The sequence below is a fragment of the Phoenix dactylifera genome, unplaced genomic scaffold (genome assembly GCF_009389715.1).
Source record: "Phoenix dactylifera cultivar Barhee BC4 unplaced genomic scaffold, palm_55x_up_171113_PBpolish2nd_filt_p 000026F, whole genome shotgun sequence".
NCBI lineage: Eukaryota > Viridiplantae > Streptophyta > Magnoliopsida > Arecales > Arecaceae > Phoenix > Phoenix dactylifera.
Window position 1 is genome coordinate 1,069,798 of NW_024067667.1, and position 17,307 is coordinate 1,087,104.

A 17,307-nucleotide genomic window follows, 5' to 3' on the forward strand; every position below is an offset into this window, starting at 1 on the left:
CTATGGTGTGATTTTGTGTGAAATATTGTAATATGTCGATAGGGCATGTTATCCTTTATAGTCCGAAATGTTTGTCAGCAACAAAGGTTCAAACAAACAAGATGAATATGGCGAGAATAAGAATGTTTTAAGAAATTTTGGGTAAAATTAGTGTGCATAGGTTGAGGTAAGAAGGCATAGGAGGTGCATTGATTAGGGAGAATATGGGCATGTAAAATGTAGATCTAAGGAGGCCACGGTAAGTGAGCTGATCAAATTTGCACTGAGTAGTCTAGAAAAAGGAGGGAAGTCCTTACCTAATAAGGTATGCCAAAACAGGCCGAACTGCCCAGTTCACCCCATACCGAACTGAACTGGTGGGGTATCGGGTCGGTTCGCCCCCCCCCCCTCCCGCGAACTGCCCTAAACTGCTTTGAACCTCTTGTTCGCACCGGTGAGCCAAAGTGAACTGCATTTACCCCGTACCGAATTGATACCGTACCAAACCGGTAGCCGACCGGCGTGGGTCCCGGTACCGGTTTGGCGGACCTTGTTACCCAACATGGACAGAACTTGAAAGAAAGCATTTGTAAATGTTTGTAGTAGATGGTGCTCATAATTAATTGATTTGCAAGATCCAAGAGCTGAATGAAATAGTTGGGAGGAGGCCTGAATCTTGATGGTTACAACAGTGATAATCATTTCCTTGCTATCCATCATCTAACCCATAACTGTTGCTGATGCTTGTTATTGGAGTTTTAGATTGTCATCAGACTGTTAGAACTCTTTCGAGTCATATGTTGACAGAATATTTCCATGCAAACTATCAATTGGAAACAAAATTTATGGACATTACATAACATGATTAAAAACTCTTTGAAATTATTTATGTCTTGCCACTGGTCTTGGCCATCTGATAAAGTCTCTAATTAAAATTTAGACTTTTAACACCTAACCCTGTGGATCCCAAGTAAAGAAGTCATTGTCCCTGAGGTCTCATAGTTATCTGTAATACTCCAATTAAATCTTGTCGACAGGACATGATGTGTTAGTACAAAAAAGTAGGTTAACAAGTTACTGATATAGCACCTCCTGTAAAGATGTTGCATCCAATGATCTACACACATGGGTATGTCTTTTGCTCACAGTGGTAGTTCACATTTTCTTGCTCCAACTCTCAACGTGCTCTACACATGATAGTATCAAAAATTCATCTCGTGGGCACACGATAGGGGCAGCAATATAGTTTCATAAGCTAGTCCTTAATCATGATAATTTTCAAGAACTAGGAAGTAGGAGCTGGCTGTTTTGTTCTTCCATGTTGGCCTGAAACTTTTTCATCTGGACTTTCTAAAGTACAGAATAGGCTACTAAGAAATATGGTGCACGTAATATATTAACCTTTAAATTAGTATTTTTTTGTATAAAAAATGCTGACCGAGTATAATGTTTGTAAATCTCAGTAAACTAAAACTAGCATTTTTTTCGCTTGTACAGAAATCAAATGATATGGAACTCAAGCTTCTATGGGAGCATTATGTTGCATTAAATGCTCGTTGCAGTGAAATTGAAGGTCAGAAGCAGGCTAAGATTGAGTCTAAGGTCTGTAATGAAGTATTAACATTACAGTTGCCTCTCTGATTACATTCCTCTATCAATTGTTAAATATGACTGTTCTGTAAGTGCTTTTCAGGCAGGGATTTTAAAACGCATGAAAGAGAAAGAGAATGAGCGAGATCTTGCAGAACATGAACTGTCAAGCCTTAATCTGTCTCATATAGATGAGCGAGAGAAAAACCTGGTGCTTGTACTCTTACATAGTTCATACTTCATACAGTTACTTTTTCTTTGCAATGTGGATTATACTAACATGTCCATTGCATTTAATTCATCAATAGCAAATTGAGGTTGAAAGGAAGACACTTGCACTAGGAGAAAGGGACTATGAGTCAACCATAAACCAGAAACGAACTGAAATATTTAGCTTGGAGCAAAGGATTAAAGCTCTTTATCGTGAGAAAGATGTCCTAGCTAGTGATTCTGAGGATAGAGTCAAATTGGATATGAAAAAAGAAGAAATTGAAAGCTGCAAGAGGAAAGAGAAGAAAATGTAAATTTTTCTTCTCTTACTTAGTTTGGCGATTTTTGAAAGTTACATATTTTATATAATCTTTTATTGTCTGTTTTCACACCTAAGAATTCTTTAGAAAGTGAAGTTTGTTTTTATTTTCAGAATGGATGAGTACAAGGACAGAATTAGAACTGTGCTGAAAGGGAGGGTTCCATCTAATAAGGATCTCAAGAAGGAGATCACACATGCCTCAGGGTTGTTCCTTATCCTGTTTTCCCCCCTTTTTGTATTGTTGTTGCATGTGAAAGTATTTTAACTTATAATATTGCTCTGCTTGCTGGATGATATTGATAACGCCTTAATGTTTATGTTCCCAAATTAGAAGAAATTTAGTTTATGCTTCCTTGTTCGGGGAAAAAAGGTTTACTTGATGTCATTGCATCAACCTTACTATTTCGCACTATTGCTATAAATCGAACTTTCCTTGTACTAAAAACTATTCCTTGTTTAGTAAAGTTCAATCTTTAAGTCCGATTTTCTGTCTAAGCATCTTATAATTTAGAAACCATTGAAATGGGACTGTACCAAGGCTCGTCGTATTGATATCAAACCCCGTATCGGTGCCACACTAGCACAATATCGGTGCTGTAAGGTACGGAGTTTTTTTGGTGTACCGACACTCGGTATGCCACCCATACTAGGTACTGATACTGAACCGGTACAGTATGCCCCGTACTGTCTGGTTCAGGCTGGTACGGCGTACCATGGACTGTACTATTGGTATCCCCGTAGCATACTATTCTGATGTGAAACTAGCACCAGACAGGTGTCAGGTTTATAAACTAGTTTGTACTGGTATGTACTGGCCATATCGGTGCATATCGAAGGGCCATAGAGATAGATACCAACATTCTTTTTATTGTTTTTGATGTTTTCAGTTTCGATATGCATTATCGGATACCAATACTATACCATTTTGATTGAAAAATGGTATAAGGTTTGGTACTAGTATTTAAAATCTTATTCTTATACTCTTGTCTTGTTGATAAGCATTGTCTTTGCTGCTTGTGCGAGTCAAATAGGACTTTTTATTCTTCATCCTTATCATATTTGAACAGGTACTAGGATATGTTAGAAAGGATTGCAGGGAAATAACCCCAGGAAGTTTTGATAATTGTTTTGGCAATATTTTGGGGATAGAATTTTGATCAGGTTAGATTTACGGAGTCCTAGAATTGTCTCTTAATGTGGTTCAAGTATCTTCAAATTTTGATATTAATGAAAATGTTAAGTTTGTAATCTTAATATGAATTTATTATTAAGTTAAGCAAAGTTATAATTGGGTTCAAACTTCAAAACCACCTAACTTGGTTATCTTATCCTTGGCTAGTAAGGAAGGGGCCTCTACATTCACAGGCAGTAAATGTTGCAAGTGGACATTTGTGTGGGAACATGTGTATTTTTGTTTATGTAGGCAAGTTTGTGCCTGTGCTTGCTGCAGATCACCTGGGGTTAAAGCAGCTTACGTGTGATGGTGGACCCTGAATTGAAGGGTCAGGGTTTTCGATAAAAAGAGCTTTAGGTTTTTATGAATAGGCATGAATCTTTTGAAGGTTTTTTTTCAGGGTTAATGTGGACGGAAAGACTTCTAGTGATCTTAAGTGATTAAACAAATGCAAATATAATCAGATCAAAGTCCAGTTAACAATGTACCAAAAAAAAAAAATTCCAGTTAACAACTGCAGAAAATAAATAGCGGAAATACATAATAGTGGGACGAAGAATATAACAAAGAAGATAGAAGAATTAGATCAAAGAAATTAAGGAGAAAGAAAAAGTAAAGCGGGAAAAATATCCACAACCTATGCTTTCTTCTTACTTTCAATCATCTCAATCAAGATCGGCTGAACTGGACCGAACTGCCCAGTTCGGCCCATACCGAGCTAATTCGGTAAGGAACTAGGTTAGTTTGCCGGTGAACTGGCCGGAACCGGTCCCGAAGCATCCGGAATCGGTCCCGAATCAACCGAAACCGGTGCGAACCAGCCAAAACTGTTTGAAATTGGTGGTTCGCACCCAGTCGGGTTGGTTCGGAATCGGCCCTCTCCCCCTTTCCTTTTGTTATAATAAGGTGTTGGGAAGGCTTGAGAAGTTTCTTAGACCTTCCTAACGTTCATTTTCTTCTAAACTTCTCTCCCTTCTCCCTTCCTCACGACAAAAATCACACCGATTTAGTACGATTGAAGGAAGATCCAAGCCTAAATAAGGTATGCTTTCTCTTCCCTATCTTATTTTCTTTTTTTTTGGGGTCTCCAAATAATAGCTCAAAATTTGCAAAATAAAAAAAATTATGTCAAAATTTTTGATTTTGTCTTGATTTTATGATATATTATAGACTAATGGATGATCTACACAATGACATAAAATTTTTTAATTTTCGGATTATACATAATTTTTAAAAATTAAAAATATATTTTTGGAATTAGAAGCGTATTTAGGGGTATGCAAGCTATTCTTCAGCAAAATTTAGTATCCATTTATTCAAGTTTTGATGCGAACATGCATACCGCGGTCTAAGCCTAAATTTAGAAAAAATTGAGCAATAAGTAGCCTTTGATGCATGCCTACAGGCCTAAAAAAATATATGTGGCATCCGTTATTGCGTTCTGCATGAATCTAAGCTGAAATTATTTTTTAAAATATTTATATTTAAAAATTATTTTTAGCTTAAAAATAATTAAAAATATATCATTAATACTAAAAATTATGACAAATTAGTAGTACGTAATACATATTTTAGAAGTATTTTCTGAAGTAAAAAATATTTTTATGAATTTATGGTATTTAAACATATTTTTAATTAAAAAAATTATTAAAAATATATAAATAAATAAATATAAAAAATTAGTATTATGTATTAGATAAATTAGGTGTATTTTTTGAGAAAAAAATATTATCTTCATTGTAACAAAATTTTGCTATTTTTAAATAATTAATAAACTGACGTACTTGGTAAACCTGCAGGAATGGAACCATCAAAGAAAAAGGAGCCAGAGCATGACATTGGTTGAATCATGGAAAAATACTTTCGGGTCGGCACTATTGGAAGTGCAACTGGTACAACTAGTGTAACATAGAGTTCAAGAGAGGACGAATAACTAGATTGAAGTAGCACTTAGCTTGTGGTTATCTCGATGTATCTATGTGCCGGAAATGCCCACAGGAGGTTCGACAACTGATGAAGAAGCATTAATTTTAGAGCAGCAAAGAAGAAGTTTTCCAAGAAGGCGGAGGTGGACTGCCGAACGGCAGAGCCACCTTCCTATCATTCCAAGGAGTTAGAGAAGGCATCCATCCACTCTTGATGACGAGAAGGCACAGATCCAAACTGCCATTTAGGCGAGCCTAAATCAGTGACAGCAGAATAAGGTGTCAGGTATAGAGCTTGATTTGGCCCTCATACTATGAGTCAGACTCTAGTTCTGCGAGCAGCAGGGTAGATCCAGAGTTCAGGAGGACCTTCTCAATCAGAGAGGCCGTTAGCAGAGGCGATGGCTGTATTACATCTATGCTGGGGGCTTTTGGTAGCAAAAAAAGTCATCTAGAGAGATTACACCATTAGCAGAGGGTTGACAAAATGCTGAAGAAGGATAAGAAGGATATGTGGTGAGCTATTGGATCCTAATTTCACTTCAACCACATCTTAGCGAATGTGGCAGACAATACATACTATAGGTCTGTTATTTTCTCCATGCATGTTGTCGATCTCAATGTAGATTGTTTAGGACTGAGGGACATTCACGGTGAGCTTCTTAATAATAAGGAGGAGCTAGAGAAGTAGATTGACTTATATAAGAGCAAGTGACCCATGTATGGACCGATGGTGATGTGTGATATTTGGATCGGTTCTACCAGGTGGAGTATTATCAATGTTTTGACATATTGTGATACGAAGATTCTTCCATAAGTCAGTTGATGTTTTTGATCAGGTGCATGATGTCATGTACATCCTCAGATTGATGGAGGTGATTGATCAGGAGAAGAGAATGTCGTGCAGGTCATCAATACTAATGGGCCCCAATATAAGGTCATTAGAAAGATCTTGATAGAGCGGCAACCATATATTTTTTGGACGTTATGTGCTGCACATTGTATCGACCTCATGTTGATGGACATTGTGAAGATTCATAGGGTGCAGCAAACAACAGAGACAATCCAAACCGTCACAAGATATATTTATAATCATACATGGGTCCTATCACTGATGAGGAGGTATGTAGGAGGAAAAATTTTGAGATCAGGAGTTATACAGTTTGCTACCAACTACGTTGCACTTGATAGCCTTAATGAGAGAAAAGTAGTCCTACATCATATCTGTCAGTCTTGAGCGGCAAAAAAGTAGATTTGTGAGGACTGACATTGAAGGGAGCACTGTCAAGGACTTGGTGACGAGACAGACATTTTGGCAGCGGGCTGAGAAGATAGTAAAGGCTATAAAATCATTGTATGAAGTGCTTCAGATCATGGATAACGAGAGGTACCTTTAGATAGGCTTCTTGTATCATATGATGGAGAGGGCAAAGATTCAGATCAAGAAGGCAGATCCGACGTATGCCCAAGAGTACATCGACATCATTGAGCGGTGGTGGGATTACCAGATGTGTAGGGACTTGCATCTAGCAGGTAAGCAAGAGCATTGAAAATTAGATTGCTTCTATACTTGTACAATTTTACTAAGACAATAACGAACTCTATTTGCAGAATACTACCTGAACTCGAGGTTTCAATATGCCATAGTTGGAATCGATATGAATATGAATTTCTGGCTACTCTGCATAATGTGATTTACAAGATGGAGCCTTATCCACAGCATGCAGAGAAACCGTCTGGCACAGATGCACTTCAACCAAGGTTCGCCGTACCGGTACCGAACCCCGTACCGGTGCCGCACGAGTATAGGCGTACCGAGTGTCGGTACGGTACCGTACGCTCGGTACCGACCGTACCGACATTGGTGTACCGATACCGGTACCCATCGGTACGGGTACGGTACGCTCGGTACCGACTGGTACCGACCGATACAGCGAACCTTGACTTCAACAACCTTGTATATGTTCACTACAATCTGAGGTTGAGGCTGAAGTGCATTTAGGAGGAAATGGAGCTAAAGTATACAGATTTGATTCATAGTGCTTTCGTTGATGATGAGAATGATCTTATGATCGGATGCCTTATGGGCCAGCAGCTGGAGTCGAATCTTGATGGGCGAGGATTGCCTTCACGACCAGTCAGTTTCGTTGCCAACGAGACTAGGGTTGATATAGGGCAATGGTAGATCGCAATATTCTACGCATCCTTTCAGTATATCAACCACAGCCACATGGGTCATTGGGGAGCTGATCATCACATAACTTTTTGTCCGAGACATTCTCTTAGAGATATGATTGAGAGATGCTTAGACGAGGCTACTATGTTACCCAGTCGACTCAGTCAGGAAGGTGACGTCCATCTTCCTAACATAGCGAGGTAGAGAGGGGCACGAAGGCTAAGCAAGTAGAGAGGGGCACGAAGGGTAAGTAGGCGGATGCTCAACAGATTGAAAAAAGAAAATAAAAGGCACATAAAACCCCCATAGAGAGTGTGGAGGAGCCAGTTTACTCAGATTCAGAAATCAGGAGCAGTGGTTTTGGTTGTCATGGATCTGCTAGCCAGAGAGGGAGTGGAGGACATGAGACCACCGTTTATGAGACGCAAATGCATGGTGGTCTTCGATTTACTGGTGAGTTCCAGTTTACGCATGCTACACAGGATAGAGACTACAATACACGATCTAGTAGAGCTCACAATGATACAATTGCATATAGAAGACGGGCTCTTCGAGGTCATTCAGGAGGACACAATGCAGCAGCAGATGACCTCGCATGTAGAGTAGAATCCATATACGTATAAGATTTCAAGTCGTATACTGGATCCTATTACCTACAGCCACAGGTAACCTATTACTTGCAGCCACTGGCAGTCTGGAGCATCATCTTTTGGTGGCTACTATACGCAGCCCTATGGGTTGGATTTTGCTATTGGCATTATCTGCTGAACCGGCTGATTTTGGCCCAAATCGGCCGGTTCAGCGCGTATCATACCAGTACGGTTCGACTGTGGAAAACGGTTTCGGGCTTCCGGGTTCGGCTGTGGAAAACGGTTTCGGGCTTCCGGCCCTATAGAGGCCGGAATCGGCCAATTTTTGCTGTATATTGGTACGAACCGGCTCGGTTGGCATCGGCCCAAGTGCGGCTTCCTCGCGCGCGAGGCGGGCCCGCGCGGTTTCTCGCACTGGGAACCGTGCCTGCCGGTTCACACCGGCCCAAGTGCGGCTTCTTCGCGCGTGGGGCAGCCTGCACCGCGTGGTTTCTCGCACTGGGAACCGCGCGCGGGCGCGGTTCCCCACACAGGGAATGGTGCCTACGAGCTGGAAGCCGCGCCCGCATGAGATATTTAATGCCACAGTAACATTTAACATGGCACGCCCCCCTGTGCGCTGCGCGTTTAGCGGAAAAGGTACCGATTCGGTATCGGTTTAAGCCGGTACGAATTGTATCGGTACCGGTGCCCATCCGTACGTCGGTACGGTTGGTACGGCGGATCTTGGCTATTAGCTTATTTGGATGGGTCCCTTTCCAGCCGTTTTATTAGCCAGAGAGCATCTCTCAGAGCTAAAGCTTTAGCGAGAGATTCGAGAGTGTTTGTAACTTAGAGTGTGTTTTTTTAGGATGAACATACAAGACTACAATGTCACTTGGTTAAAGAGGTAGATTGATGTACCTCCTGACTATGTTAATGATCTAAATATCTACAAGAGGCATCGTCACTTGACGAAATTTTAGATATCAGTATACATATTGTTTATTAAATCTATATAATTGATTGTATTGTTTTATATTTTTCAACTTACTAGTTGATTTTAGGATATTTCATGTTGCTTCTTGTAGCATGCAATATCTCACTAATCATTTTATATTTTATATTACTTTAAAATAGCAAAATGCATCATTTAGGCTAAACTGGGATCATAGAAACATCAAAAAATGTCAAAAAACAATAAAAATATATTAAATTAGACTTAAAATCATTGAAAAAGTTGGAAAAGATTGATTACCAATTAATTAAATTAGAAAAACTAAAAAAAGTGGGCATGCTATTTCAGAACCGGTACGCCCAAGCGTACCGTGTATCGGTACCATGCAGAACCGCCCGCCGACCAGTACGGGTCTTGAAATCGGTTCGGCGGACCTTGATCTCAATACTATCCCTTAACAAAAAATTATTGCAACCTTTATACAGTCTCAAAAGTCAAAACCCTAAGTCCTAACAATGTTAAACCTTGAACCCTGAATTGAAAACAAATCCTGGTTATCAATTAAAACATAGGAGGAGAAACCTAAAAAAACACAATATCCTTAATAAGTTACTACAGTATGATGATGATGATGAACAATTCGACATTATCACTAATGAAACCCATAATGCTCACTACATTGACAGTGGAGTTACTTGGTAATAGCGAGTTAGAGACATTTTGAACATCACTAAAACTCTTCTGAAAGCACGGACTCTTTAGATCTTCAGACTGGTTAAAGTATAATTGATTGGATAAAAATTAGAGCTTCAGTGCATGCTGGTCTTGTGCCAGAACTGAGATGTGAACCCAAATCAATTTGCTGCATCAATTCCTTTATGTATGTTTTTCATGTATTTATATGTGTATTACCTTTTCGTTTAGTCAGTTTTGTGTAATGTAATTTTATCTGTACATATCTTTCTATTGCTTTGCCAGTATTTCTTTGACATATGTTTATTGCATCACATTATAAATGTGATGTGTTCATACTTTCTAGTTCAGGTATCTAAAGAAGGAGTATGATGACCTAAACTCAAAAACCCTTGAAGCAGAAAAAGAAGTGAAACTGGTGCAGATGAAGACACAAGATGCTAAAAGCCACCTGTCCAAGCTTCAAAAAGATATGGATGGTAAACTCAATATATATTTTTTAATTTTAAGCTTTGGCATAAGGTTATCCTTCTTGTTTAGGTGGGTTTATTATATGATTTTGTGAAAAATGCTAATTTTCTTCTTCCCAGCATTTCTTCTCAGATTTTTATCCTAACCCTGAAATACTTTGTAGTTTGTAGTCTTTCATTTAGTAGAATAGTTACATGGTTATTATTTGGTAACAACCTTGTTGCTTCCATATTGGAAATTTCAATGGTGTTCCTGGATATGAATAATAATACATGGGTGTGAAACAATTTTCTTTGTGCGAGAAGCTTTATTTTTCATTGTTCAAGTTCTGTATTGTAAGTATAAAAATTTTTAAAAGAACTTTGGTGGGAATTTTGTTCTGATTTATCTCCACTTATAATTTATACCTCAGAGATGGAGAACACTAAATATATGCCTTGAGGTGTTTTAAGGGTGGATGATAGTACCAAAGAAAAATAAAAAGGTCAAATTTGTTATTAAATTAGTATCGCAGTAGAGGGATGGGTTCAGAATTGATAGTCCTGGGGAAGATGCATCAATGACATCTTTCAATCCTATGACTATGGTAAATTAAAAAATAATTTTTTTTTTAAAAAAAAAGAACACAAAGCTAGAGATGCTAGTGTTGAACAGTATATCGAGTGCAAATAATGACAAGCAGGGTTGTAAATACTGGTATTGAACCCTGAACTATTTTTTCATAGAAATGTTACAGTATTGATCTAATATCGGTATCGACAGTCTGTATTGATGTTGGCTGCTTCCAAAAACTTGAAAACCTATCGACACACCGACAGGTAAGGTTAGTACCAAGGTTTGCCATCCCAGTCGGCACTGTATTGTACCGGACATATCGTACTGAATCAGTACGTTGTACCATACCGTACTGACACTCAGTATGCCGAGCTATACCATAATAAACCGCATACTGATATTGTAATAGGATGGTATCAGTACGGGGTTCGATATCGAGATGCTGAATTTAGGATAGTATAGCATTACAAGTATGCACCGATATAGATTGGTACAGACTGGTAAAGCCATTATATACTGGTATCAAGGTTTTAAATCTTGTGGAACAGAACTATCTCGATTTTTTCATGGAACGGGATGCGCTGCCGTCCTACTCTGTCCCGACATTTGGGATAGGAGGGGTCCCAAGATATGCTAATTGGGATGCTAGGACAATGGCGGGATGGTCCAGTCTCGATACTCGGGATGGTACCCCATCCCAGTGTCTTGCAGGACATCCCGTTAGGACTTGAGTCCATACTAATATGGCTGTTTCAGCTTCTCAATAGCTATATTGGTGCCGGTTTTATACCGGAATGATACAGTGCTGGTCGTACCATCCTGTTTTGGTAGTTTTTGAATCCATGATGACATGGATAATTTTTTGATTTGGCTCTTTATCTTGTAAAACTGTTCCTGTAAGGTGAAAGAAGTTTCCTATATGAAACCTTGCCTTCTTCACTTTTTGGTCTAATCTCTTTCCAGGTCTAAAGGATCTCAATGTAACATGAGCTTAAACTATGTTTCCAGTGTGGTGCACTTCCAATTCAATTAATTTCTTTATGTTTCGTTGCTAGCCCTTCACTTTCTAAAATTTATGAATTTAACACCAACTCATGAAGGGTTATATATTAGTCGAGACCGAGTAATATAATATTCCAAAACTTTAGCCAATCATATCTTGACTCTTAAAGCCAAAAATTATGAATGGGTGAGGCTTGTTGGTTAAGGGACTAGATGAGTTATTTGGGTCATTGCAAAGTTTAGTTTTGGAAGCCTATTGATTTCATGAGATGTTGATAATAAGATACTAAATGATTGGAAAATTTTTGATGCTAATTTCAATATGAAATGTGAGATACAAACCAACCTTAGCGAAGCTAAACATTTTAGCCATGCTACAAACTTGCAGGAATAGTTTATGGAACAATGATTATGAAAAATGGCCATACTCAGTAGACAATAATTTGGCTATATACTACCAAGTACCAAGATCAAACTTGGACTTTGCTTTGTTGGGAAAAATGGTTAGTTTGGTGAATGTCATAAAGTGATATTTACTCGCTGTTATGGGGATCAAGAAAACTGTCTCAATTTCACATCTGTGGTCAGGAATTGAAGTCTATATTTGTGATGGACTTACAAGATTGACCTATAGCACTTTTTAGATAGACGCTAAACATGAATCTGCCACCGATTCTCGAGATTCCATATTGTACTTTTGATTTATGTAATGACAATTGATAAGATCACAACACTTCGTGGTCTCGCCAATAATTCTTTCTTCCAGCTTAATCCTCTTCCTAATGTTGAAAATTGGAGAATTATGTGGGAAAACCTTAGGAGATAGAAACTTAAAAATATTAGTAGAACCAAAACATCTTATATGGAACATCGTTTAAAGAGTTTAAAATTGAAAATAAGGCTTTGATCAAAGTTGATGTCATTGAAATATTTAGATTAGTTCAATGTATCTTCATAAAGAACAAAAGTGGGGTGTTCTGGAGAGGTGCTTCTGTGTTTATGTGATGACAATACTCCTTCAAAAGTCGAGTGGAAGTGCAAATATTAAGACCAAGTTTTGTTGTACCGACCTGTATCACCCTGTATTGATTGTATAGTATGGTAAGGTGCCAAGGTTCGATTCAATAGGTTCCTTTCTGTTTGAAACCGAGTTGAGCTGCCTTGTACCGCCTATTACCATCCTAAACCACCTGATTTCGGGTGGTACCATGGTGAGGACTTAGGTGTGAGAAAAAAGTTTTGAGAGTCTGTCTCGATATGGATGTATATCATACAATACTAACCATACTGTACTAATACAATTCCCGATATTAGTTTTGCGGACCTTGGTCAAGATAAGTAGTGTTTTATATGAATCCAATTATTGGCTAGTAAAGAAGGTCCAGGCACATTTGGCGAGCACCACGAACTAAGAAATGTCAAGGTGGAAATGTGAAGATCATTGGAATAAATGAGGTTGAATATGAGTACATTTGACGACACAAAGAAGTTGCAGCAAGTTAACCAAAGTGAGAACAATTAGTATTTGTTTGGCCTCTCTATAGCAGATACCTAAGGAGAGGTACGCGGTACCGACTGTACCGATGTACCGGTGGGCATCGGTACCGGTACGGTACCGAACCAAACCGAGCCAAACCAGTACGGTACCGATGGGGCTAAAAGGCAAAAAAAAATTTGGAGCCGGTACGGACCCGATCGGTACGGGCCGGTACGCGTCGGTACGGTTCGGTACCGAAATATATAGCTGTACCATACCGGTAGGGTCCGATACCGGTATGTACCGGCCGGTACCGATCCGTACAGACCGGTACGGCATACCATGAAGGAGGCTCTAGCAAGAAGTATTTACATGTGTTGAAGGGTTGAAAAAGTGAAAGATTTAGTCAACTTCCATTTATTTATTTATTTATCTGTAGGTAACTTGGGCTATATTTCTTAGAAACCGTAATCCCCCCACCTTGCTGAAAGAGCGGTGCTATGAGTCATTGGTACAAGTACAAAGCAACAAGAGAATTTACAAGGAGGCTGGCTTGCAATACTTTTCATTGTTCCTATGAGGCATGTGATCATGTCTCTAATTGCATTCTAGTGCAATTATTGCTTTGATAACCTTTTAGAAGATGAATTTAACTCTACTTGTCTTGCTCTGTTGTCTTCTTATAGTGTTTTCTTATGTACCTCGTAACTTGCCAGTATTATCTATTTTAAATTGTTGTTCCCATGTCAGTAATGCAGTCTTTAAGTTTAATGTCTAATTAGAGAGGCTTAAAGATATGTATATGTATCATGGTCGGCAGAACCATCCCGAACCAGGTGGTTCCTCCCATTTTGAGCCATATTGGTGGTTCACTGGTATGGTTCGGGCTGTAAAAACAACACGTTGCCGGAGCCGGAGAAGGAGAAGAGAAAGAGAGAGCGAGCGGGGGAGGGAGGGAGAAGGAGAGGCGGCAAATGCCGGCGGAGGGCCGCGAGGGGCCTGGCGGAGGCTGCGGTAGCCTAGGCCGCAGCCTGTTCCCCTATTTCAAAAGAAACAAGGGTCCGGCCGCGGCTAAAAAATTTCAAATTTTTAAGTTAAATCAGCAAATTGCTTAAAAATTTCGAAATTTTTTAGCTGCAGCCGGACCCCTGTTTCGTTTGAAATAGGAGAACTGGTCGCGGCCTCAGCTGTCGTGGCCTCTACCGCCTGCCCGCGGCCCTTTGGCATCCTCCGCCTCTCCTTCTCCCCTCCCTCCCCCACTCACTCTCTCTTTCTCTTCTCCTTCTCCGGCTCCGACATGTCCTCTGTCGGTACGGGCCCGACACGGCCTGTACCGAGTCGTCCCGGAGAACTTGTACGGTGCCCGGTACCGGTTCCTCCGACCTAGTATGTATATATGTATCAAGGTTTGAAATCCCATGGAATAGTGATGTCCCGGTGTTTCCACGGAACGAGATGTGCTGCTGTCCCGCCCTGTCCCAACACTTGGACAAGAGATGTCCCAAGATGTGCTAATCAAAATGCTGGGACAATGGTGGGATGGTCTTGTCCTAACACTTGAGATGGTACTCTGTCCCAGTGTTCCGCGGGACGGCCCACCAGGATTTGAGATTGTATGATTGAAGCCCCAGGTTTACAATATATTTTGTGCTTCTTGTTTTATTTATCATTTGTTGATATTTTTTGCATGTATGTATATACTTAGTAATGCATCGATATTTTTTATGCTATCATTTAAAATTCCTGCACTTGCTTGTTTTAACTGGCAATTTGGTATAGCAATGCGTGAGTTACTGTTCTCTCTCTTGTGCAGCAAAGAGAAGATTTCTTGAGTCCAAATTTCATTCTTTGATACTCATGTCTTCTGAGATTGAATCATTTCCTAAAGTTCTTTTAGAGGCTATGGAGAAAAGAGATGTACAGAAAAGGTTTCTGATCCATTTTTCTAAAAATCTTACCTATTATGCGAGGCAGCTAATTTTTTGCTTCAGTTTATCTTGCAAGTGCTGAACACTTCATTCTAACAACCGGTGCAGCAAATACAACATTGCAGATGGAATGAGGCAGATGTTTGATCCATTTGAAAGAGTTGCACGTGCACATCATATATGCCCTTGCTGTGAGCGCCCTTTCTCCCCTGAAGAAGAGGATGAGTTTGTTAAGAAGGTTAGCGCATTCCTGGATATATCTGGCAAACCTTTAAGTTAATTTGTGTGTGGCCCCTTTTTTCTTTTCTGTGCTCATTTGTTTTTTAGATTATCTCGTTCATGCATTTGTCTCTTCTTCATCTCAGCAAAGAGTGAAAAGTGCAAGTTCTGCAGAGCATATGAAATTACTTGCCATTGAGTCTTCAAATGCTGATACACATTTCCAGCAGTTGGACAAGCTCCGCATGATTTATGAGGAATATATTAAACTTGGAAAGGAAACCATCCCTTTGGCAGAGAAAAGTTTGGAAGAATTGGCGGAAGACCTCAAACAGAAAAATCAGGCATTTGATGATGTAACGTTTATCACTGTCTTCAGTTTTTCTACCTTCTATCATTAAATACATCTACTATATCTAGTCTTTTGTCTGCTAAAACATGATAAGTTATGTCAAATTGACCTGTCACTGTTTAAGTATTTGAAATCATCTATCTAACGTGTCAGGCCTGCTCCAGTATCTATCTTTCACACTATTATCCAATTCATGATTACTATTACCTCCAGTATCTATCTTTCTTTACCTTGCTTTCTTAAGATTTAGAAGCAGGTGAGTGGCTTCTTAGGCCCTGTTTGGCAGAGCTGTTGGTAGCAGAGCTTTCGAAAGTAGAGCTTTTATAAAAAGCTATTGGTTGTTTGGTAACTACATTTTTAAAATATTGCGGAGCTTTAATACGTGTTTGGTAAACAAACTGAGAAAGTACTTTTGGTATGACAAAATGACCATAAAGGACATTGTATAGTATTATACAACAGAGTATAATAAAATATAATATATATTAATACATAAATATATCATATAGTATAATATTATTGTAATGTAATATAATATTATTATAATATAGTAATATAATAGTGTATACTATAGCATAATAATATAACATAATTTGATATTATATAATATAACATATCAATGTATTATGATATAATGTAATATAATATTATATTTATAGTATAATACAATAATAAAGGTATAAAATATTATAATTATTATCATTATATATTAATATCTTTATTAATATAGTATTTTTAGGATGTAATTTTTGGGTTTCTTATTTTCTTTGTTGGGACTCCTGCAAATTTTTGTAATATAAAAGAACATTTTCTGTAATTATAATATTTTATCATGGGTATTTCGGTCCAAAAAGGAAAAAAATTATAAATCAAAATAGCATTCCGACGCATGCTAAAAGTGCTTTTTCTTTTCCAGAAAGCTAAAACAGCTTTCCGGTTTTTTTACCAAACACTTCTATTCTACCCAAAGATACTTTTGAAGGGCCAGAAAGTGCTTTCTGGCCCACCAAAAGCTCTGCCAAAGGGGGCGCACTTTCTGGCCCACCAAAAGCTCTGCCAAAGGGGGCCTTAATCATTTGAAGCTGTTATTGTTTTAAGTTGCTCTCTAGGTGTTCCTGCTTACAAACTATCTTTAATCACTTTCTAGTCCCAAATAGATGTTGTGAAAATCAGGGTGCTCTAGATCTTCAGAGTACACAGTGCTAGATGTACTGAAGTTACTAGGCATGTTCTTTGCTTTCTTGCTCTTTTCCTACTTGCAACTTACATCATGTGATATTTAATTGGTTTGAGCGACATGCTTTACAATTGAAATATATGTTTTTCATCCCATGATGGACTCTTGGAAAAAATATCTGGAGCAAACACCCCTTGATATTTGCTTTCTTCTAAACAAGTTATCAAAACATCACATCATGAAACCCTATTATTGAACTTATATCACAAGCACGCATTCAAGTTGTGTGAATAATTCCCTTTACTGTCACAAAATCATGAGAGAACTATATTCTACAGTTTTATCACTACTAAAAGTCTTAATCATTGGATCAATTTTTTAGTATTAAAACCCAAGAACTTGCCATAGTATCCCTTTATTTGGTAATTAATTAATTTAATAATGAATTATGTTTAATAATTTATAAGCTTGAACAATATACAGATGCTTTTTGGGGAACTCTTGTCCAAGAGGGTCTTTCCAGATCTTGG

The 17,307-nt window shown here is 38.6% G+C and overlaps 1 protein-coding gene across 2 annotated transcripts in view; it reads left to right on the forward strand.

The window, feature by feature from the left end:
• LOC103702580 (DNA repair protein RAD50) overlaps window positions 1-17,307 on the forward strand; it is a 49,308-nt gene that overhangs the window by 11,848 nt on the left and 20,153 nt on the right. For both annotated transcript variants that reach the window (XR_005506939.1, XM_039115875.1), the window contains exons 9-16: window positions 1,477-1,581; window positions 1,673-1,780; window positions 1,878-2,089; window positions 2,213-2,305; window positions 9,948-10,075; window positions 14,915-15,029; window positions 15,138-15,267; window positions 15,395-15,604. Coding sequence is in view for 1 of the 2 variants with exons in the window: in XM_039115875.1 (XP_038971803.1) it covers window positions 1,477-1,581; window positions 1,673-1,780; window positions 1,878-2,089; window positions 2,213-2,305; window positions 9,948-10,075; window positions 14,915-15,029; window positions 15,138-15,267; window positions 15,395-15,604 (1,101 nt within the window). In the remaining variant the exon portion in view is untranslated. The remainder of the gene's footprint in view (window positions 1-1,476; window positions 1,582-1,672; window positions 1,781-1,877; window positions 2,090-2,212; window positions 2,306-9,947; window positions 10,076-14,914; window positions 15,030-15,137; window positions 15,268-15,394; window positions 15,605-17,307) is intronic.